Source organism: Hyla sarda, chromosome 1, assembly GCF_029499605.1.
Source record: "Hyla sarda isolate aHylSar1 chromosome 1, aHylSar1.hap1, whole genome shotgun sequence".
In the NCBI taxonomy this organism is placed as follows: Eukaryota; Metazoa; Chordata; class Amphibia; order Anura; family Hylidae; genus Hyla; species Hyla sarda.
Window position 1 is genome coordinate 545,574,523 of NC_079189.1, and position 24,669 is coordinate 545,599,191.

General features: G+C 46.9%; 1 protein-coding gene across 5 annotated transcripts in view; it reads left to right on the top strand.

Annotated features, from left to right (window-relative positions):
* The window catches only part of MAST4 (microtubule associated serine/threonine kinase family member 4), a 632,006-nt gene that overhangs the window by 274,744 nt on the left and 332,593 nt on the right, over positions 1 to 24,669 (top strand). Inside the window, exon 1 of one of the 5 annotated variants that reach the window (XM_056541565.1) lies at positions 4,782 to 4,811. The exons of the other annotated variants lie outside the window; for them this stretch is intronic. Coding sequence (XP_056397540.1) covers positions 4,797 to 4,811 — 15 coding nt within the window. The 5' untranslated portion in view covers positions 4,782 to 4,796. Of the gene's footprint in view, positions 1 to 4,781; positions 4,812 to 24,669 lie in introns of those variants that run through there. 5 annotated transcript variants of the gene reach the window in all.

Here is a 24,669-nt window from a genome sequence, read left to right on the forward strand (position 1 = left end):
AATTTAATTTTTTTCGTTTTTTTTGTTTTTTTTCAATTTTCACTCCCCTGCAATGGGTTGGGATCTGTAAATTATAATGACAGAGGCTTGAATTGCATGAGGTCAATGTCTTCTTTAATGCTTCTAAGTGTTTTACTACTGTAACTTGTTCATGCAATCACAGTCTGACACTCCAAATGTTCCAGTGATTTGGGTCCGTTAGCACCGGTATATTTCAGCAGCGCCCAATGTGAATGGGCCCTTAATATGTCAAAACAGGATGTTTTAGATGAGCTCACTTCCTGTGAACTACATCAGGACATCAACTACCATAACCCATTTTACTTAGCCTAAATACTTTGAATCTTTATAAATCACCCCAATTGTCATTATAGGTCAAATCACTTTCAACGTATAGCAATATTTTGCTAAGGAATGCACTTTGAATAAGAAAATGCATCAAAACTTCATGTAGTGTGAACTGACCTTAACCCACATATGCGTCTAATGAGTTCACCTGGCTGGACTCCAGCACATGCAGCTTAAAGAGGTACTCCAGTGGAAAAAAAAATGTTTTCAAATCAGCTAGTGCCAGAAAGTTATACAGATTAGTAAATTACCTCTGTTTAAAAATCTTAATCCTTCCAGGAATTATCATCTGCTGTTATCATCTGCTGTATACTACAGAGGAAATTGTGTAGTTCTTTCCAGTCTGATCACAGTGCTCTCTGCTGACACCTCTGTCCATGTCAGGAACTGTCTGGACCAGGAGAGGTTTTCTATGGATATTTGCTTCTACTCTGGACAGTTCCTGACATGGACAGATGTGTCAGCTGAGAGCAATGTGGTCAGACTGTAAAGAACTACACAACTTCCTTTGTAGTATACAGCAGCTGGTAAGTACTGGATAACCCTTTTGTTCACTAGTGCAAGCTCTATTAAACAAGGATTTTTTTAATAGTTATTTATATTTTAAATGTTATCCATATACATATATTGCATGCAATGTAGAATTAAAGCTTGTACTCACCATTCCTATAGATATTCTTAATACAGTCATTCCGTTCGGACAGGGAGATCCCGGTGATGCGGGGTGCTCATAGGCAAACAGCCATTTTGGAGGCCTGAAGAAGCATACAGCTGTGTGTGAAAATGGCTGTTTGCCTCGGAGCACCCTGCATCACCGGGATCTCCCTGCCCGAACAGATTGACCGTATGAAGAATATCTATAGGAAGGGTGAGTGCAAGCTTTAGTTCTACATTGCATCCATATCAACTCTTCTACTACCTTTTGAGCTTTGTACCCCTCTGAAGAGTCCGGCTGCTGTCCTGCCTTTTTGGCACGATTCCTGTGATTCATTGACACGGGTGGAGTTAGATTATTGTGCTCTCTGCATTCCCTTCTTCAATTCATGCTATATATATATATAATACATATACTGCTAAAAAAAATAAAGGGAACACTAAGATAACACATCCTAGATCTGAATGAATGAACTAATGGTAGGAAATACTTTTGTCTTTGGATAGTTGAAAGTGCTGACAACAAAATCACACAAAAATTATCAATGGAAATCAAATTGATCAACCCATGGAGGTCTGGCTATAGAGTCACACTCAAAATCAAAGTGGAAAACCACACTACAGGCTGATCCAACTCTGATGTAATGTCCTTAAAACAAGTCAAAATGAGGCTCAGTAGTGTGTGTGGCCTCCACGTGCCCGTATGACCTCCCTACAATGCCTGGGCATGCTCCTGATTAGGTGGCAGATGGTCTCCTGAGGGATGTCCTCCCAGGCCTTGACTAAAGCATCCGCCAACTCCTGGACAGTCTGTGGTGCAACATGGCATTGGTGGATAAAGCGAGACATGATGTCCCAGATGTGCTCAATCGGATTTAGATCTGGGGAATGGGCAGGGCAGGGCAGGCCAGGCCATAGCATCAATGCCTTCCTCTTGCAGGAACTGCTGACAAACACCAGCCACATGAGGTCTAGCATTGTCTTGCATTAGTAGGAACCCAGGGCCAACCGCACCAGCATATGGTCTCACAAGGGGTCTGAGGATCTCATCTCGGTACCTAATGGCAGTCAGGCTACATCTGGCAAGCACATGGAGGGCTGTGCGGCCCCCCAAAGAAATGCCATCCCACACCATTACTGACCCACCACCAAACCAGTCATGGTGGAGGATGTTGCAGGCAGCAGAATGTTCTCCATGGCGTCTCCAGACTGTCACGTCTGTCACATGTGCTCAGTGTGAACCTGCTTTCATCTGTGACGAGCACAGGGCGCCAGTGGCGAATTTGCCAATCTTGGTGTTCTCTGGCAAATGCCAAACGTCCTGCAGTGTGTTGGGCTGTAAGCAGAACCCCACCTGTGGACGTCATACCACCTTCATTGAGTCGGTTTCTGACCGTTTGAGTGGACACATGCACATTTGTGGCCCGCTGGAGGTCATTTTGCAGGGCTCTGGCAGTGCTCCTCCTGCTCCTACTTGCACAAAGGCGGAAGTAGCGGTCCTGGTTGTTGCCCTCCTACGGCCTCCTCCACGCCTCCCGATGTACTGGCCTGTCAGCACTACCTGAGCCACTTGTGTGGGTTGTAGACTCCATTTCATGCTACCCCTTGAGTCAAAGCACCGCCAGAATTCAAAAGTGACCAAAACATCAGCCAGGAAGCATAAGAACTAAAAAGTGGTCTGTGGTCACAACCTGCAGAACCACTCCTTTATTGGGGTGTCTTGCTAATTGCCCATAATTTCCACCTGTTGTCTGTTCCATTTGCACAACAGCATGTGAAATTAATTGTCCATCAGTGTTGCTTCCTGAGTGGACAGTGTGATTTCACAGAAGTGTCATTGACTTGGAGTTACATTGTGTTGTATACATTTATATTCTTATTTTTTTACAAAGAGGTTGTGCTGTAGCTGAGGTGTGTGTTAGAAGTAATCTACACCCTAGAGTTTTGCAAAAATATAATAATAATATATCATATGATTTTTTTTTTTTTTTTTACCACAGGGATGTGCAGTAGCTAAGGTATGTGTTGAAATATGGTATGTTAATAATGTTTCTACAACTTCTAATGTTCTACATAATTCATAGTAGGGGGTAAATTATTCCATCTAACACACATCAGGTACTGCAAAACCTTTTTATAATAATATAAAAAAAAAAAAAAAATATATATATATATATATATATATATATATATATATATATATATATATATATATAACACACACACACACACACACACACACACACACACACACACACACACATATATATATATATATATATATATATATATATAAAAATATATAAATAAATAAAAAAAAATATATATATAAATATAATTTTCAAATTTTATATATATATATATATATATATATATATATATATATATATATATATATATATATATATATATACCGTATTTATCGCCGTATAACACGCACTTTTTAGGCTAAAATTTTTAGCCTAAAGTCTGTGTGCGTGTTATACGCCGATACCCCCCCAGGAAAGGCAGGGGGAGAGAGGCCGTCGCTGCCCGCTTCTCTCCCCCTGCCTCTCCTGGGGTCTAGAGCGCTGCTGTCGGCCCTTTTCACCCCCTGGTTATCGGCGCCGCTGCCCGTTCTGTCCCCCTGACTATCTGTGCCGGCGCCGATAGCCAGGGAGAGAGAAGCGCCGCTGACAGCCAGGGGGAGAGAAGGGTCAGCGGCACCCATTGCCGGCGCCGCTGCCCCGTTGCCTTCCCCCATCCCCGGTAGCATAATTACCTGAGTCCGGTCCGCGCTGCTCCGCTGCTCCAGGCCTCCGTCGTGCGTCCCCAGCGTCATTGCTATGCACGGCGCGGCGCATGACGTCAGAGCGCCGCGCCGTTCAGCGCATAGCAATGACGCCGGGGACGCACGACGGAGGCCTGGAGCAGCGGAGCAGCGCGGACCGGACTCAGGTAATTATGCCACCGGGGATGGGGGGAGGCAACGGGGCAGCGGCGCCGGCAATGGGTGCCGCTGCCCCTTCTCTCCCCCTGGCTGTCGGCGCCGCTTCTCTCTCCCTGGCTATCGGCGCCGGCACCGATAGTCAGGGGGACAGAACGGGCAGCGGCTCCGATAACCAGGGGGTGAAAAGGGCCGACAGCAGCGCTCTAGACCCCAGGAAAGGCAGGGGGAGAGAAGCGGGCAGCGACGGCCTCTCTCCCCCTGCCTTTCCTGGGGGTATATCGGGGTATACACGCGCACACACGCACCCTCATTTTTTCATGGATATTTGGGTAAAAAACTTTTTTTACCCAAATATCCGTGGTAAAATGAGGGTGCGTGTTATAGGCCGGTGCGTGGTATACCCCGATAAATACGGTATATATATATAATTTTATTTTTTTTACAAAGAGTTTGTGCAGTAGCTTAGCTGAGGTGTGTGTTAGAAGAGATTATCTACCCCCTACTATAAATAATGTAGAATATTAGAAGTTGCCTCTGAGTTACTTGGCTTGTATAGATATAAATATATCCTACTGTAAACTTTATAGTATTTGAAAATTACCAAGTTGTGACCAAGCATCTATAGCAGTGTTTTCCAGACAGTGCGTCTTATCGGTTTTAAAAGTACAGCTCTCAGCATGCCAGCATGCAACAGCTGGAGGCACACTGTTTGAAAAACACTGGTATAGATGCTTGGTAGCAACTTGGTAATTTTCAAATACTATAAAATTTACAGTAGGACAGTTCCTGAGGTAGACTGTAAATTCACAGTTCTTATGGTAAAGAAGGCGCATCGCCCCTTGAGACTAAACCTTTTCTTCTCCAGATGTCCTTTGAGGGGGTATGTATATAGTCTTTTAATGTTGTCTCCTAATGATGTTATTCAGCAAACTGTCAACTAAAAATTCCCAGAGTGGAAGCGTTCACACATACAGGATCTGCTGCATATTTTTGCTGCATATTTTGTGCAGCTGATTTTGTTACTCATTAACTTTAATGGGTAGCTAAATCAGCTGCAAAAAATATGCAGCAGATCCTGTATGTGTGAACGCTTCCACTCTGGTGAAATTTTTTTTTTTTTAATTAACTGGTGCCAGAAAGTTAAACAGATTTGTCAGTGACTAATATTAAAAAATATTTACCTTCCAGTACTTATTAGCAGCTGTATGCTACAGAGGAAATTCTTTTCTTTTTGTATTTCTTTTTTGTCTTGTCCACAGTCCTCTCTGTTGACACTTGATGCCCGTATCATGAACTGTCCAGATCAGGAGAAAATCCCCATAGCAAACCTATGCTGCTCTGGACAATTCCTGACACGGACAGTGGTGTCAGCAGAGAGCACTTCCTGTGAACACAACAGTTCAGTGTGAGCAGCGTGCGGGTGTGTCCCTTATTGAGCTCCACAAACTTCCAGCAGATCAGACCAGAGCAGGTGATCCATCTGCCTTCCCAGGAGTGTGTCAGGCTCCTGGGGAGAGCCTCCCTGCATGGAGCCCAGGGCCTCCACCTCCCGTTCTTCAAGGCTGGCGGGGGGTGGAGAGCAAACAGCAACAGCCATTCCGGCCCGGGGGAGAAGATCTGGCAGAGTCTGCAGTAATGCAGGCTCTGCTCCCCCGGCAACGGGTGCAAGCCAGAAATCTGGTGGAAGGAAGGCACGGAGGAAAAGCTTGGAAATGTGGGCTGAGAGAGGGCCCAAGGAATCGAGCGCAATATACTGCTCCCGCATGGCCGCACGGTTTGCGGAATATGACCAGTGTGGCAAGGAGATGAGGATGGCCAGAGAGGATCTTCGTGTTGCTCAGAACCTGGCGAACACAGCATCCAAAAAGAATAGGCCAGAGCTGAAAAAGAGGATTACGGCTCTGAAGAGTGAGATTGCAAAGCTGGACGAGAGGAGAGCAGAGATACTTGAGGGGAGCGGTCTCTTAAAGGAGAAGCTGGTGAATGGAGACCGGTTTGCCGCCATGAAATCCCCAGGTAAGGAGGAGGTGGATGATGGGGAGAGTAGTGGCGGTGAAGAAAGTGAGGATGGTGGTGAAGGTGTAAAGGAGGTGGAAGAAAATTCACAAGTGGTGGAGATGGATGCTGTTCCTGTAGCTACTCCCTGTGACACCCAAGACAGCTACATCGAGCCAGCACAGGTGGCACTACCATCAAGTGATAGTGAGGAGGATGATGTGGAGAGTGCGGCTGGGGGTTTATTAAGGGCGATTGTTATGCAGGAGTCCCCAGCCCACCTCCAGAACTTTACCTTTGGGGACGACCAGTGTGAGGATGTGGTGGTGAAACGTAAGGCAAAGAAACAAAAGACCCAGGAAACAGTGCAGTACGTGTTTGTTCCTTTCCAGCAGTCTGGGCCAGCTGCAAAGCTGGTTCAGGCTGCTGGGTCCCCCAGACTGCCAGACTCTGTTTCTGTGGTGGAACGGAGCCAGCATAGGGGATACAGCATGGCGTCAGAAAAGGCTGCGGACGCAATAGATATGAAGCCCACCCATCTTGCCAGTAGGGAGGGGCAGGATGGGCTCATGGTGGGCAGTGGCGGGGTAAGCTATGCTGCCGTGTGCTCGGGGGGCGGTTCCCCGAGTGCTGTGGGCATTACCGGCACTGCGGGGCACTTCCCTGTGAGGGGGGGGGGGAGTGTCCGGGTGCCGGTGGAGGAGAATGGTAGGTCTGTGTGCTCGGGGGGCGGTCCTCCAAGTACTGTGTATTCTGTGGGCGCTGCGGGGCACTCCTCCATGAGGGGGGGGAGTGTCCGTGCGCCGGCATCATCCACAGAGCCCGTGCAGTCGGGCAAAGCAGGTGCTGGCACTGTGGGAGGAGCTGGGGTGTGCCCGGAGATGCAGCCCCGGACTCCGGAAGTGACTTCAGCCAAGGAGAAGGAACTATCAGCATCGACCCCGGCAGCTAAGCCAGAAAAGAAAAGTGTGATAAAACCTGCAACACTACAAGTCCCAGCCAGCCCAGAATCTGTTAGTCAGCATAAGAGTGCAGGATTTGAGAATGAGTGTGGAAGTCTTGTGGATAAGAGGAGTGTCAGTGGAGTGAAGGATGGTGGGAGTAGTTGTGGTATGAATGGGAGGTCTGGTATGGATGTAAATAAAGATGGGAGTAGTGGTGTGAGTGGTTATGCTGATGGTTCTGGGTCTGGTCCGGCTGCCCCCCCGGTAGTGACTGCTCCTAGGAGCTATGCTAATGTCACTGCCGGGGGTTCAGGGGGGTCCTCGTCTCCGTCCGGCCCTGGGGGCCATTTGCAACAGCGCCTCCTGGAGGCTCTACGCAGGGGTGACAGGTCGATCCAGGTAGAGGGAAGGGGTGAGGTCGACCTGTCTTTCTGGATAGAGAGGCATGGTTTGGGGGCTTTCCGAGAGAGGAATGGGGAGGTGGTCTGGTCCCTCCCGACATCCGGGCAGGACAATAACCGTAGGAATGTGGTTCGTCTGATTTGGAGGGGCGAGGATGCGTGCCCACCTCGCGCAAAAGTGGTTGAGCTCCTCCTGCAGATGGAATTCAGGGCGAATGACATCTTTGCTCTGATTCACCCCTATGGTTCGTCTGAGTTTGATGTCAGTTTCGTTCGGCCGGAGGGTCTTGAACTCTTCTGGTCGAACTACGAAGTGGCAAAAAACGAGCCCGGCTGGCGGGAGTTCGCCGTAAAGGCGATTTCCCGTCAGAATGCTGTCAAGAAGGTGACCGTTTTGACCCGTAACGAGTCACTTTCTTGTTATGATATCATGACCTGGCTCGGACGGTATGGGGATGTGACGGACATGCCCAAGAAAAACTTGGATGAGCACGGGATCTGGTCCGGGGCCTGGACGTTTTCCGTCAAACTCAAGCGTTCAGGGAGTACGGTTGCCCACATTCCGTCAGCCGCCTTCCTTGGACGTGATAGGATCCAGGTCTTCTACCAGGGGCAGCCTAAGGTCTGTCACAGGTGTGGCAGCCCCACCCACTTTAGCGCAGCCTGTACTGTGCAGGTCTGCGCTTTGTGTGGTGGGGTGGGTCATCTGGCCGCATCCTGTCGGCAGATCCGGTGCCACCTGTGTGGTGTCCTCGGACACCCTTTCAGCCGTTGTCCTAGCGCCTTCGCCCATGCGGCGGCCGCTCCAGCTGAGGAGAGCTGTGACGTTGCCTCGGCTGGGGAGGGTACGGGCAGGGATGGGGGCGCAACAGGGCTAGTGAGGAGGAAAAAGGGCCCTGCCAAACTAAGGCGGGAGGAAAATCGTAGAAGGAGTAGGGAGCTGGAGAGTGCCCAGGTGGCGGGGGTAGCTTCAGTCCCTGCTCCTGAAGCTGGCCCTGTAACTGCTGAAGCCCTGGTGGAGAATGTGCTGGATGAGGAGATCAGGAGACTTCACAGAGAGGAAAGCAATATGGCCGACCCTTCCGATTCCTCCCACTATGAAAGTGTGGATGAGGAAAGTGGGGTGAGGCCCAAAAAGAAAGAAAAGGGCAAAAGGAAAGGGAAAAAGAAGAGGTCACAGCCCTCTGAAGCTCCTGGTACTATGGGCCAGGTCCAAAGCGGAAGCCTGGCTGCCCCCCCTCTGATTGACCTGTCAAACCGATACCTCGTCCTTGATACCATCTCCTCCCCCTCCTTGGAGGGGGAAGGTGAGGGCGGGGTGCCTCGGGAGAAAGAGCCTCTGGGGGGAACTGGGCCCTGTCCTGTCGAGGCACCTTCCTCAGAGGGCAGGGCTAGACCGGGGCCGGACGGACACGGGGACCTTATGGACCAATCGGAGTCTAAAAAAAGATGTAAGAGTGGTCCTGCCCTTTCGTCGTCTTCGGGGGATGAGGGGGCTAAAAAGAAGGGGAAAAAGAAATAAAGGGTGAGGCCATCTAATTCAATCACCCTGTATGGCGGCACTCACCCCATTGACGCTGGCATCTATTAATTGTGCCAGCATAAAGTCGGATACGGCTAGATTTGCAGCCTTTGATTTTCTCGGCCGTGTTGAAGCCGACATTTTGTATCTGCAGGAGACCAGGTTGTCAGATCTAGCCTCCCTGGTAAAAGCCAGGAGAGAGTGGAGGCGCGGCCCCTCCCACTGGTCTCTTGCGGCTGAGTCGTATAGTGGGGTGGCGGTCCTTTTTACCGCTCCTGTTGAATGCCGACGGGTTATTGAATTAGAAATGGGGAGGTGCCTGATCTTAGATGTCTTCATGAAGGGACAAGAGCTCCGACTCATTAACATCTACGCCCCGCAAACTAAGCGGGGCCGTAAAGATCTCTTTATGAGGATTAAGCCCTTTCTTTTTACGAGTCGGCAGGTGATCTTTGGAGGGGACTTCAATAATGTCACGAGGTCCCAAGATAGGAGAGGCTCCAATGGTCCGCTGACTTGCGATAGTGTGGCACTGATTAGCATAACTAGAGAAGCTCGCCTAGAGGATGCCCACATCCGGAGCCCCTCGGGCCACGCGGGTTTCACCTATCATCAAGGTAGTCGCAGGTCTAGAATAGATAGGTTTTATTTGAAGGAGGAAGCCGTCTCTTCCGCAGTGTCCGTGGTTGAGGTGGAGTTCTCCGATCACTGTATGATTTTGTTTTCCCTGAATGTTTCAGAGACCCCCCGGATGGGAAAAGGTTATTGGAAGCTGAATTCGTCCCTCCTGGAGGAAGCGGAGGTAAGACAGTCCTTTGAGGATTTTCTTCAGAGTCAGGTACCTTTACTGGACCTTTGTAGTAGTAAGTCAGAGTGGTGGGAGATATTCAAGAAGCGGGTTGCGGGGTTCTTCCGCCAGCTCTCGAGCCTCAGGTCCCTGAACAGGTATCGCTTGTATCAGGGTCTGAGGAGGAAACTCGAGCTTCTCGTCTCGACTGGAGGTAGCCGAGAGGATATCTCCAGAGTGAAATCCTTGCTGATGAGGTGTCAGTACGATAGGCACGCTTCTTTGGTTTTTGAGAGGGATTTCGGGAAGTACCGCTCGCCCGACCCTTACAGAAACTGTAAGATGTCAGTGAGTAGTAAAGTCATTTCAGGACTGATTGATAGTACGGGATCTCTGAATCGGTCCAGATCAGGGATCTTGGAGGTCGTCAGATCCTTCTACTCGCACCTCTTGGGAAGGAAGGATCTAGATCGAGACAGGATGTCGGCTTTCCTGGCTGAAACCATTCCTGAGCCAGGGGTAGACCCCTCTCTTGTTGTTTTGGCAGAAGAAATCAGGGAAGAGGAAGTGAGACTGGCGATCGAGGGGCTTGCCCCTAAGAAGTCGCCAGGTCCGGATGGCTTAACATCCGAGTGGTACAGGACCTTTAAGGAGTCTTTAGCTCCCCTCTTGACTGAGGTATTCAATGAGTGTCTCTCCTCGGGCACTCTGCCGAAGTCAATGAGGAGGTCAGCCCTGATTCTTCTCTCAAAGGGTAAAGATCCCAGCCGAATTGAGAATTGGAGGCCCATAGCTCTTCTCAATACGGACAGGAAGCTTCTGGCCAAGATACTGTTTAATCGGCTGGTGAAGTTTGCACCCCGGCTCCTTTCGGGGACTCAGCACTGCTCTGTTCCAGGCCGAAGCACCTTAAGTGCTGTCCTTGGTGTCAGGGAGGCAGTGGAGCGGAGTAGTGCGGGTTTCTGGAAGGGGTACTTGCTGTCCCTGGATCAGGCCAAGGCGTTTGATCGGGTGAACCACGAGTACCTCTGGTCCGTCCTCCTGAGATATGGCTTACCGAGTACTTTTGTTAATTGGCTTAAGATCTTGTATGCAGGGGCAGAGAGTTTCCCGCTGGTGAACGGTTGGTCTGGCCGCTCTTTTGAGGTGGGGTCCGGAGTCCGTCAGGGTTGTCCTTTGAGCCCGCTTTTATACGTGTTTGCAATCGATCCCTTCGTCCGGAGGGTAGATTGTGGGCCGTTGGCGGGAGTCGGGATGAGTCTGGCGGAGCTGGATGTCACCCATAGAGTGGTGGCGTACGCTGACGATGTCACTATTTTCGTCTCCTCACAGGAGGAGGTCGATGTGGTGATGTCGGAGGTGGACCGCTACTCGGAGGCATCCGGGTCTAAGATCAACCGGGATAAGTGTGAGAGTCTCTGGCTGGGAGGGGGGGATCCCACGTTTGATCTCCCGGACACCCTTCCAGGGCCCCAAGAATCAGCAAAAGTCTTAGGCATCACATTCGGCCAGGATGATTATCCCACCAAAAACTGGGATGGTAAGCTCCAGGATGCCGCTCAGAAGGTGGACCAATGGAAGGGTTGGTCTATGACCCTCAGGGAAAGGGTACACCTGATCAAATCGTACCTGCTCCCCTTGTTTATCTATCTGGGCAGCGTATGTATTTTGCCAGAGGCTTACTACACTAGGATCTACAGCCTGTTTTTCCAACTGTTATGGGGGAACAGGATGAACCTAGTCAGGAGGGAGGTTACGTACCACACGAGGAGACTAGGGGGTTTATCTATGGTAAACCCTGTGGTGTTCTTTACGAACACCTTCTTGAAAGCTAACATCGCAAACCTCTGGAAAGAGAGGGCTCCTCCGTGGGTACTCTACTGCAGGGAATGGTTTCGGCCTTTCTTCCAGGAATGGGAGAGAGGAGGGCGAGTGAAGGACCTCCGCACGCCCCATGGATATCTTCCGGCTTATGCTACCCCGACTCTGAAGGCGATACGTCGGTGGGGTCTGGGAGTGTGGGAGATCAGGACCCAGTCAAGGCAGTTCCTTGACAAACGGGTTCTGTTGACCCATTTCCAGAAGCCTCTGGCGCTCAGGGACTGCCCAGGTCGGGATCTGAGGGTGGGGTTGTACCTTTTAAACATGAAAAGGATCCCCCAGAAGTTTTGGGACTTGGCCTGGCGCTGCTTTCAGGGGAAGCTATATGTAAGGGACAACCTGAAGTGCAGGAACTCTGATGACCGGGGATGTCCCCGAGAAGAGTGCGGGGACACGCTGGAAAGCATGGACCACTTCCTGCTTCATTGTCCCTTTAATATAGGGGTTTACAACAGGGTGGGCGCTTCCAACGGCTGGAGTCAACTTGCCGGCCTAACCTATCCGGAGTGGGCTTATGGGGCATTCAGGAACCTGGGTGGCCGAGATCGGGGCACTTTATTCTTAGTTAGTTTAGTGGTTAGGTACTACACGTGGAACGCACGGTGTTTAGTGTCCACCCAACAGAAAGTCCTCTCCGAGGTGGAGGTCTGTAGGAACATCACCGGTGACCTCGGGAAGATCAGGTCTTTGGAGTATGGCAGTCTTGGTACCAGTAGGGCTTCTCTCCTGTGGAGAGGTTTTTCTTTTGATGTGCCCTAGGTACTAGACCTTTTTAGGTAGAGTACCTTTATTTTGGTTAGGGGCAGTGTTATAGGGATAGTGATAGGGTGAGAGCAGGGTCAGTTTTAATGGAGGGATAGAATCAGGGAAAATTGTAGGGGGGAGTTAGGGAAAGAGTTTAAAATTATTTTGATGTATCAAGTCTGCCATCCTTCTTCCTGGTGGTGGGCTAATGCATGCACACGCTAGCTTTTTGTTTTGTTTTAAACTGATATGGTATGAAGGGCTTACAGGCGACCAAACTTGGGCCAAAGGTAGCTTTGGTTTAGTGTGTATATGTTAGTATGTATAAGTCTGTGTGTAAGTTGGTTGGGAGGAGTGCTAGGTGGGGAGGGTGTATTTGTGGGTGGTGGTGTTTGCTTTTCTTTTGGGGACCTGACATGGGTCAGTTAGGGACAGGACTTTGTGTACGAACGGTATGGACTCTGACCCATGTGCAGGAGGGGTGGTGTGGGAGAGGGTACAGTTTTAGTGTAGGGATTTTGGTAGGGTTTTCTATTGTTTTTGTAGGTTTTCTTTAGTGTATATATATTTATTTTTAGTTAAATACTATATTATTATGTTCATGTGATTTTGTATGTATATTGTTTATATATTGTTTTCATTTTGTTTCTATATTACAGCATTACAGTAGTCATGGCAGTCGGACCAGTTATTATGTTACGTGGTTTACTTGATTTTGTCATGTTGTTACGTTGTTTATTTTATTAAATTTTTTTTTTTTTTTTTTTTTTTTTTTTTGTAGCCAGGTAGTGCTAAATTTTATGTTTATGTTTATATTTTGCTAAGCCAAGTTGTGCTTTTGTATTTTAATTTATAATTTTTTTTTTTTTTTTTGTGTTTCCCGAATATGGATGATTTTGAGTTGTAGCCAGGTAGTGCTAAATTTTATTTTCATATTTTGATAAGCCAAGCGCTATTTTTTTTTGTTCATTTTTGTTATGTGTGTGAGTGTGGTTCGGTTAGGTGGGTTGGCATATTTTAGGTTTTTGTAAAGCTGGGCTGGCCGGTTAGGCAGGGTTTTGTTTTTGTTCTTTGGTACCAGTGTATTTCTTATTTATGTTATAGCTGGTTAAGCTTGTTTTGTGTTTTTGTATAAGTTTTGTACTTTTATAATTAAATAAAGAGTGTCAGCAGAGAGCACTGTGGACAAGACAAAAAAGAAATTCAAAAGGAAAATAATTTCCTCTGTAGTATACAGCTGCTAATAGGTGCTGAAAGGATTGATATTTTTAAATAGAAGTAATTTAGAACTCTGTTTAGCTTTCTGGCACCAGTTCATACAAAAAAAAAAAAAAGTTTTCCACTGGTGTACCCCCTTTAACCTCTTCAGGACATAGGGCGTATGGATACGCCCTGCATCCCGAGTCCTTAAGGACCGAGGGCGTATCCATACGCCCGTGGGAATTCCGGCCCCCACCGCTAGCCGGTTGGGGACCGGAGCCGGATGCCTGCTGAAATCGTTCAGCAGGCATCCCGGCATATCGCCCAGGGGGGTCATTATGCCCCCCCATGTCGGCGATCGCCGCAGATCGCTGGACAATTCAGTCCAGCGATCTGCGGCGATTCCGGGTCAATCGGGTCTCCGGTGACCCGGTGACCCGGAATTACTGGCTGTTCGGGGCCGTCTCTGACGGCCCCGAACAGCCAGAGCCTGCAGGGGTGAGGTGGCACTGGTGCCACCTCACGATCGCCCTGATTCGTCGGCGGGATTACCGGCCGACCAATCAGGGCGCCTGCTGCGGGTGTCACTCCCGCACCCGCTCCGCCCCTCTTCCGGAGGGCGTGAGCGGGTGCGGGAAGACGACCCCCGGTGCTGGGGACCCCGATCCCCGGCGCCCCTGTTGGGATCGGGGCCCCAGGAGCAGCTGCGGCGGCGAGGGACAGTCCAGCGATGAAGCAACAGCAGGAGGTGAGTTACAGCCTCCTGCTGTTGCTTAGCAACAGCTCCCAGCATGCAAAAAGGGCATGCTGGGAGCTGTAGTTATGCAACAGCAGGAGGCAGACCACCACAACTCCCAGCATTCCCTTATGGGCATGCTGGGACTTATGGTTTTGCAACAGCTGGAGGCACATTATTTCTATGGAAAAGTGTACCTTCAGCTGTTGTCTAACTACAACTCCCAGCTTGCACAAACAGCTAAAGTGCATGCTGGGAGTTGTAGTGGTGCATCTGCTGGTTGCATAACTACAACTCCCAGCATGCCCGTTGGCTGTTGGTGACTGCTGAGAGTTGTAGTTTTGCAACAGCTGAAGGCACACTGGTTGTGAAACTCAAGAGTTTTTTTTTACCTAACTCAGTGTTTCACGACCGGTGTGCCTCCAGCTGTTGCAAACTACAACTCTCAGCAGTCACCTTACACCATGCACCGTACATGCTGGGAGTTGTAGTTTTGCAACAGCTGGAGGCACACTGGTTGTGAAACACTGAGTTAGGTCACAAACTCAGTGATACATAACCAGTGTACCTACAGTTGTTGCAAAACTACAACTCTCAGCAGTCACCGACAGCCAACGGGCATGCTGGGAGTTGTAGTTATGCAACAGCTGGATGTCCCCCCCCCAATGTGAACGTACAGGGTACACTCACATGGGCGGAGGATTACAGTAAGTATCTGGCTGCAAATTTGAGCTGCCGCAAACTTTCTGCTGCAGCTCAAATTGCCAGCGAGAAACTACTGTGAACCCCCCGCCCGTGCGACTGTACCCTAAAAACACTACACTACACTACCACAAAAAATAAAATAAAAAGTAAAAAACACTACATATACACATACCCCTACACAGCCCCCCTCCCCTCCCCAATAAAAATGAAAAACGTCTGGTACGCCACTGTTTCCAGAACGGAGCCTCCAGCTGTTGCAAAACAACTCCCAGTATTGTCGGACAGCCGTTGACTGTCCAGGCATGCTGGGAGTTTTGCAACAGCTGGAGGCACCCTGTTTGGGAATCACTGGCGTAGAATACCCCTATGTCCACCCCTATGCAATCCCTAATTTAGGCCTCAAATGCGCATGGCGCTCTCACTTTGGAGCCCTGTCGTATTTCAAGGCAACAGTTTAGGGTCACATATGGGGTATCGCCGTACTCGGGAGAAATTGTGTTACAAATTTTGGGGGGTATTTTCTGCTTTTACCCTTTTTAAAAATGTAAAATTTTGGGGAAAACAAGCATTTTAGGTAAAAAAAAAAAAAAAAATTTTTACATATGCAAAAGTCGTGAAACACCTGTGGGGTATAAAGGTTCACTTAACCCCTTGTTACGTTCCCCGAGGGGTCTAGTTTCCAAAATGGTATGCCATGTGGGGGTTTTTTTGCTATCCTGGCACCATAGGGGCTTCCTAAATGTGGCATGCCCCCAGAGCAAAATTCGCTTTCAAAAAGCCAAATGTGACTCCTTCTCTTCTGAGACCTGTAGTGCGCCAGCAGAGCACTTTTCACCCCCATATGGGGTGTTTTCTGAATCGGGAGAAATTGGGCTTCAAATTTTTAGGGGTATTTTCTGCTATTACCCTTTTTAAAAATAAAAAATTTTTGGGAAAACAAGCATTTTAGGTAAAATTTTTTTTTTTTTTTTACATTTGCAAAAGTCGTGAAACACCTGTGGGGTATTAAGGTTCACTTTATCCCATGTTACATTCCCCGAGGGGTCTAGTTTCCAAAATGGTATGCCATGTGGGGTTTTTTTGCTGTTCTGGCACCATAAGGGCTTCCTAAAGGTAACATGCCCCCCAAAAACCATTTCAGAAAAACGTACTCTCCAAAATCCCCTTGTCGCTCCTTCCCTTCTGAGCCCTCTACTGCGCCCGCCGAACATTTTACATAGACATATGAGGTATGTGCTTACTCGAGAGAAATTGGGCTACAAATACAAGTAAAAATTTTGTCCTTTTACCCCTTGTAAAAATTCTAAAATTGGGTCTACAAGAACATGTGAGTGTAAAAAATGAAGATTGTGAATTTTCTCCTTCACTTTGCTGCTATTCGTGTGAAACACCTAAAGGGTTAAAACACTTACTGAATGTCATTTTGAATACTTTGGGGGGTGTAGTTTTTATAATGGGGTCATTTATGGGGTATTTCTAATATGAAGACCCTTCAAATCCACTTCAAACCTGAACTGGTCCCTGAAAAATACTGAGTTTGAAAATTTTGTGAAAAATCGGAAAATTGCTGCTGACCGTTGAAGCCCTCTGGTGTCTTCCAAAAGTAAAAACACGTCAATTTTATGATGCAAACATAAAGTAGACATATTGTATATGTGAACCAAAAAAAAATGTATTCGTAATATCCATTTTCCTTACAAGCAGAAAGCTTCAAAGTTAGAAAAATGCTAAATTTTCAAATTTTTCATCAAATTTACGGATTTTTCACCAAGAAAGGATGCAAGTATCGACAAAAATTTACCACTATGTTAAAGTAGAATATGTCACGAAAAAACAATCTCGGAATCAGAATGATAACTAAAAGCATTCCAGAGTTATTAATGATTAAAGTGACAGTGGTCAGATGTGCAAAAAACGCTCCGGTCCTTAAGGCCAAAATGGGCTCCGTCCTGAAGGGGTTAACCCATTAAGGACCACAGGCGTATGCAAACCTAAAGTAGACATATTGGGGGAGATTTATCAAAACCTGTGCAGAGGAAGAGTGGTGCAGTTGCCCATAGCAACCAATCAGATTGCTATGGGCAACTGCACCACTCTTCCTCTGCACAGGTTTTGATAAATCTCCCCCATTGTTTGTATGAATCAATATATAATTTATTTGGAATGTCTATTTTCCTTACAAGCAGAGAGCTTCAAAGTTAGAAAAATGCTACATTTTCAATTTTTTCATCAAATTTGGGAATTTTTCACCAAGAAATGATGCGAATTTTCACCAAGAAATGATGCAAGTATCGACAAAATTTACTACTAACATAAAGTAGTATATGTCAAGAAAAAGCAATCTTGTAATCAGAATGAAAAGTAAAAGCATCCCAAAGTTACATTGACAGTGGTCAGATGTGCAAAAAAACGCTCTGGTCTTTAAGGTGAAAATAGGTTTGGTCCCTAAGGGGTTAAGCTTGTCCTGACTGATCCTTCAGTTCTTCCTATTATTCCCACAATGGCTCTGGAATGCAGCATTCTTCCTTCTCAGATTCCTAGAAGATGTTCTTGGACAGAAAACATAACTTCCTGCTTTCAATGTATCAGCTTATGTGAATAAGGTTGGGGGGATTCATTAGTGTTGCACTTATACATTGTGGAGGGGGTGGATGTATGTATTATACCGAACACTAAACAGACCTCCACATCCTATGTACATACTGATCCTGTGGGAGCAAACACATTACTTACACATCACAATTTTTCCCAGAATGTTTTTAAAGGGGTTATCCACCATAAGGTGATTTTATTATGTACCTGGCAGACAGTAATGGACATGCTTAGGAAGGATCTGCGCTGGTCTTGGGGCTTAATGGCTATGTTGTGACATTACCATAAAACTAAGGCCATCTTTTTTTTTTTTTTTTTAACTGGCTGTTTCCTGTTTGAGTTTGTTCCCTTAAACTGCAAATCCTGTGATTCCTTGTTGTAAATATAAGATCACTTTTTTCCCTCCCACACATCAGCCACCCCACCCATTAAAACACACCTGTGATCCCTTCAATGCAATAGACCAGTGTTATTTTGACCAGGGTGCCTCCAGCTTTTGCAAAAACAGAATGATTTTCCTCCCACTCAGCGGTCGCTCCACCCATTGCAGCAGGACAGGCCCCCTCTGATCACCGGACTAGTCAAGTAATGTCTCAGGCCACACTGCAACCTGGGAAAGCCTGAGATGACACTCATTTTGTTTGCTGTTAAAAAATAAACCCTGGGGAAAGAATCACAGAAGAATTGCAAGACAAACATGAAACATAGGTACAGACACTATATTACAAACTACACTAACTTTACAGCCCCTGTAGCATAGTCAAATAAAATAAAAAATCCTGGAATACCCCTTTAATGAACATTTTATGTAAGGTGTGAATTTGCAGCACTGAAGACAATGTGACGTATTAACAAATAATAAACCTGGAGATGTTAAATATTCTCTGTTTAATGCAAACAGGAAGAACTATGAAATACCCAGGTTGCCTATAGAATAAGAAATAAGTGGATGGCTAATGAATTTGAGAACAGAAAATCTCCATTATACATACAGTTTATAAGGACAGTGTACAATGTAAACAATGTACAGGAATGCAACCAGAAGCACAATGGTTCTCTGGGGGTTTAAGCAGATTTAAGTGGTAATCTGTTTGTTAATGCAGGCTTTCCACACTTCTATCAATACCCCCCAGACAGATTCTTATATGTTATGTTCCAAAACCGAACCATGGGAGGGTTCTCGTGTACAGCCATTTCTCCGCAGCATTCATACAGATTTCAAGGCTGGATTCCAATTAAATTTAATTTTGTATATCTGCAAATTCAATAGACTTTAGGAAGAATGCTTAACAGCTTTATGGCGAATATGAAGAAACAAGATACGTTTTGACTTAAAGAAGAAGTATCACAGGGAAAAAACGTATCCCCTACCCAAAGGATAGTGGATAAGTTTCAGATTGTGGGGGTTCAAGCACTGGGACCTCCGCGATCTCCTGTTTGGAGCCCCGGATCTCTTTCACAGCGGTGCATCACAACCCCCGCCTGAAGCGGGGGCCACCAGGTCCCCTGTATATAGCTCTGCCATAGAGCTATATGGTGGGGGGGGGGCGCTTCTGGCAGGGGGCATGACGCGCCACTGTTAAGGAGAACCGGGGCTCCAAACAGAAGATCGATGGGGGCCCCAGCGCTCGGACCCCCCCCCCGTGATCTAAAACTTATCCCCTATCCTTTGGATAGGGAATAAGTTTTCTTCCATGATACTTCTTCTTTAAAGGAAAACTGTCAGCCAGTTCACCCACACTAAACCCAATACACTGGTGACTTACTTTTTTAGGTTTTCTTGCCACAGAGTTGTCGTCCGCTAAATTTCCGTAATTTTGGCCTTCATTTGTGTTGTGAAGGCGGGTCCCCCGTCGGGCAGCCTTGCTTTGGGTTCCGGAGGAAGGGGCCTTAGCCGACCCCCTTGTTCGCATATTCATTTCCCCCCTAAACACAGCGCTCTGTGTGCAGAGCGCATGCGCTGAAGATTTTACCCAGCTCTTGTGTCCTGATGACGTGAGAGCTGTGCGTCGGGAGAGGGCTCTGCACAGTGTAACTGGTCCCTCGTTACACCTGGCAGTCGGGAGTAGCGAGACTTCAGAAAGAGGTACTTCCGGGTATAGTGAGGGACCAGTGCATGCACAGTTACACTGTGCAGAACACTCCCGATGCACAGCTTTCATATCATCAGGACGCAATAGCTGGGTAAAATCGTCAGCGCATGCGCTCTGCAGACAGAGCGCTGTGCTCGGGAAAATGAATATGCGAACAAGGGGGCAGGCTAAGGCCTCTTCCTCCGGAACCCAAAGCAAGGCTGCTGGCGGGGGACTCACTTTCAAAGCGCAAATGAAGGCCAAAATTATGGAACTTTAGTGGACGACAATTTTAAGTGACCCATGTATGGACTCCTGTTCACCCACATATCTATCAGCAGGCACCCTGTGCAAACCCCTGGGGGAGTCCTGGGACCCCCCATGTCGGCAATCACCGCAAATCGACGGTCAATTCAGACTGGCGATTTGCGGCTATTCCGGGTCAATCGGGTCTCTGGTGACATGGAAAAAAGAGTGAATAGGGCTTTCCGAGACAGCCCCATTCACCCTTGCCCAGCAGGAGTGAGGTGGCATGGGTGCTGCCTCACGAAAACGTGATTGATCAGTCGTAACGACCTGCTGGGCGGTGATCGGGACGGCGATTGGAGCGGAGATTGGCGCCGGCGGAGGTCTCCTACCTTGCCCTGGTCCGGCTGGGGTCCCCACTGGTGCGGTTTGCAACAGCTGGAGGTTTGCCACCTCCCATTTGAATGTACAGGGCGGGTATACAGCAAGATTTCTGCTGCAAGTTTGAGATGCGGCAAATTTTGCGCCGCAACTCAAACTCCCAGTGAGAAACTCATTTTAAACCCGCCCGTATGAATGTAACCTAAAAACCCGCCCGTATGAATGTAGCCTACACCAAATAAAAAGTAAAACACTACATATACACATACCCCTACACAGTTCTCCCCCCCCCCCCCCCCCCCATGAAAAAAAACAACTTCTTATACGGCACTGTTTCCACTGTTTCCAAAACGGAAACATTTTTCATTTTCACAAGGGAGAATAGGAAAAAGCCCCTTAAAATGTGTAGCCCCATTTCTTCTGAGTAAGAACATACCCCATATGTGGATGTAAAGTGTTCTGCGGGTGAACTACAATGCTCATAAGAGAAGGAGCGCCATTGGGCTTTTGGCAAGAGAATGTGTTCAAAATTGAAGGCCATGTGTGTTTACAAAGCCCCCATAGTGCCAGAACAGTGGACCCCCCACATTTTGGAAACTACATCCCTCACGTAATGTAATAAGGGGCACAGTGAGCATTTACGCCCCACAGGTGTCTGACAGATTTTTGGAACAGTGGTCTGTGAAAATGAAAAATTTTAATTTTTCATTTCAAAAGCCCACTGTTCCAAAGATATGTCAAATGTCAGTGGGGTGTAAATACTCACTGCACCCCTTATTAAATTCTGTGAGGGGTGTAGTTTCCAAAATGGGGTCACATGTGGGGGGTCCACTGTTCTGGCACCACAGGGGCTTTGTAAACGCACATGGCCTCCCACTTCTATTCCAACCAAAAGCTCAATGGCGCTCCCTCTCTTCTGAGCATTGCAGTTCGCCCGCAGAGCACTTTACATCCACATATGGGGTATTTCCATACTCAGAAGAAATGGGGTCACAAATTTTGGGAGGCTTTTTCTCCAATTACCCCTTGTGAAAATGAAAAATTTGGGGTAACACCAGCATTTTTGTGAAAAAAAAAATCTAATTTTTCATTTTCACATCCAATTTTAGTGGAAATTTGTCAAGCACCTGTGGGGTTTTAAGGCTCACTGTACCCCTTGTTACATTCCTTGAGGGGTCTAGTTTACAATATAGTATGCCATGTGTTTTTTGTTTTTTTTGCTGTTCTGGCACCATAGGGGCTTCCTAAATGTGACATGCCCTCCCCCCAAAAAAAAAAAAAATTTGCTTTCCAAAAGCCAAATGTGACTCCTCTTCTTCTGAGCATTGTAGTTCACCCGCAGTGCACTTGACGTCCACACATGGGATATTGCCATACTCAGAAGAGATGGTGTTACAAATTTTGGGGGGCATTTTCTCCTATAACCCCTTATAAAAATGTAAAATTTGGGGGAAAACCAGCATTATAGTGAAAGAAAAAATTAATTTATAAATCTGACTTAAACAAAAAGTCGTCAAACACCTGTGGGGTGTTAAGGCTCAGCGGACCAGTTTTTTCGTTCCTTGAGGGGTGTAGTTTCCAAAATAGTATGCCATGTTTTTTTTTTTTTTTTTTTTTTTTTTGCTGTTCTGGCACCATAGGGGCTTCCTAAATGTGACATGCCCCCCAAAAGTGATTTCAGAAAAACTTACTCTCCAAAATCCCATTGTCGCTCCTTCCATTCTGAGCCTTGTAGTGCACCCACAGAGCACTTGACATCCACATATGAGGTATTTCCTTACTCGAGAGAAGTTGGGTTACAAATTTTGGAGGGCTTTCTCCTTTTACCCCTTGTAAAATTTCAAAAACTGGGTCTACAAGAACATGCGAGTGTAAAAAATGAAGATTTAGAATTCTCTCCTTAACTTTGCTAACCTAAAGGGTTAACACACTTTCTGAATGTCAATACTTTGGGGGGTGCAGTTTTTATAATGGGGTCATTTATGGGGTATTTCTAATATGAAGACCCTTCAAATCCACTTCAAAACTGAACTTGTCCCTGAAAAATCCAGATTTTGAAAATTTTTAGAAACATTTGAAAATCACTGCTGAACTTTGAAGCCCTCTGATGTCTTCCAAAAGTAAAAACATGTCAACTTTATGATGCCAACACAGAGTAGACATATTGTATATGTGAATCAATATATAATTTATTTGGAATATCCATTTTCCTTGCAAGCAGAGAGCTTCAAAGTTAGAAAAATGCAAAATTTTCAAATTTTTTATAACATTTTGGGATTTTTCACCAAGAAAGGATGCACGTAACGACAAAAATTTACCACTATGTTAAAGTAAAATGTCACTAGTGTTGGGCGCGAATATTTACATTTCAAATTTCGCAAATTCGCAAATATTGCGAATATATTTGCTATATACCGTATTTATCGGCGTATAACACGCACTTTTTAGGCTAAAATTTTTAGCCTAAAGTCTGTGTGCGTGTTATACGCCGATACCCCCCCCCCCCAGGAAAGGCAGGGGGAGAGAGGCCGTCGCTGCCCGCTTCTCTCTCCCGCTGCCCCGTTGCCTCCCCCCATCCCCGGTGGCATAATTACCTGAGTCGGGTCCGCGCTGCTCCGCTGCTCCAGGCTTCCGTCGTTGCTATGCGCTGAACGGCGCGGCGCATGACGTCAGAGCGCCGCGCCGTGCATAGAAACGACGCTGGTCCCCAGAACGGGCAGCGGCGCCGATAACCAGGGGGTGAGAAGGGCCGACAGCAGCGCTCTAGACCCCAGGAAAGGCAGGGGGAGAGAAGCGGGCAGCGACGGCCTCTCTCCCCCTGCCTTTCCTGGGGGTATATCGGGGTATACACGCGCACACACGCACCCTCATTTTATCATGGATATTTGGGTAAAAAACTTTTTTTACCCAAATATCCTTGGTAAAATGAGGGTGCGTGTTATAGGCCGGTGCGTGGTATACCCTGATAAATACGGTATTTGAAATTACGAATATTCGCTTTTTTCCGCATATTCACATATGTGAATATTCGCATATTCCGTCTTTTCACTTGTGGGCCAATTAGAATGATGCAAATACACTTGTCAGAGGTTATCAACAACATCCCTAGCAGCCAATAGTATAGTTGCCCACCCCCTCACTGTTTTCTTCTTTGAATACGTGAATATGTGAATATTCACATATGCGAATATGTGAATATTCACATATGCAAATATAACAAATATGCTAAATTTGCAAATATAGGAGGAATATTTTCCTATATATTTGCTAAATATTGCGAATTTGAATATGGGCAATGCCGCTCATCACTATATGTCACGAAAAACCAGCACAAGAGACCTTTGAAAATGTGAGGAGAAAAAGTATGATTTTATATCTGTGTAACATAAATGACAGTAGTTTTTGAATATCTTCCCCAGTATGTTTGAACATGTGTACGGAAATGCCTCTTTAACGAGGGGAATGATAATTCTCAGATGGAAGTATATTCATCCATTTTTAAAAGGAATACCAGCGGGACAGCACAATGCAGAGTTCTAAAGAACAATTCTTTCACATTGTTATCTCATGCGAAAAACAAGTATTTCCTAAAACCAACATGTCAGGAACCTGTCCATACCTCGTTAAAGTGGCCATTCTTTGGCATACAGGGTTGTTACCTATAGGTGGCAATAGAGCATTTTTTTTTTTATCCCTTGATAAGGATGAATATGTATTTAGTGTTTTTTGTAGGTGTAAATAAGCCAAATGCTACAATGTTTAAAGGGAAACGGAGAGGCTGTTCACCTGCACTAACCCCAATACACTGGATTCTAGTGCGGGTGCACAGGAGTAAAACAATGTTTCACTTACAGAAACTGGTCCAGTAGGTGATGAGTTGTGGCTCCCTGTTGCTGTATTTCTACAGCTCCTCTGTGTGCCATCCTGCCGAGCCTCTCTACTTTCTCTATATTTCAATGCTCACCCTTCATATGCGCAGGCGCCACTCTTCTGGTTGTAGTAAGAGAGTTGCGCCTGCACACTGCTACACAGAAAGATCACTAAGGTGACCGCAGGTTCGCTTGTGAATGAGTGAAAAAAAAAAAAGAATATTCATATGAAGGGCGGCCATAGCGCAGAACAGAGAGGAGGCAGGGAACTCGGCAAGCTAGCTTCGGGGGGGGGGGGGGGGGGGGGGACGTCGGGCAACAGATTTTGCAGATTTCATTGGGCAGAAAATATGCACATGTAAACTGACCCTAAGGGCTCATTCAAATAAGCGGGTATGTAGTTCCCCACAGTAGGTATAGGCAGCAGTGTTCACCCAAATTAGGTATAGGCAGCAGTGTTCACCCAAATTAAGTATAGGCAGAAGAGTCTTCCCCGACAGCACCCCCTCCCCAGGATGGAAAAAAAAATGGGCTCACCTGATTATGCCCCATGCAGCGATCTCCTCCAGAGCACAGCAGTCTTCCATCCTCCACAGTGCATGCGCCGATGAGTGACGTAATCTTGCCTTTACTGTGCAGCGGGTGGAAGTCACGTTTCCTCTG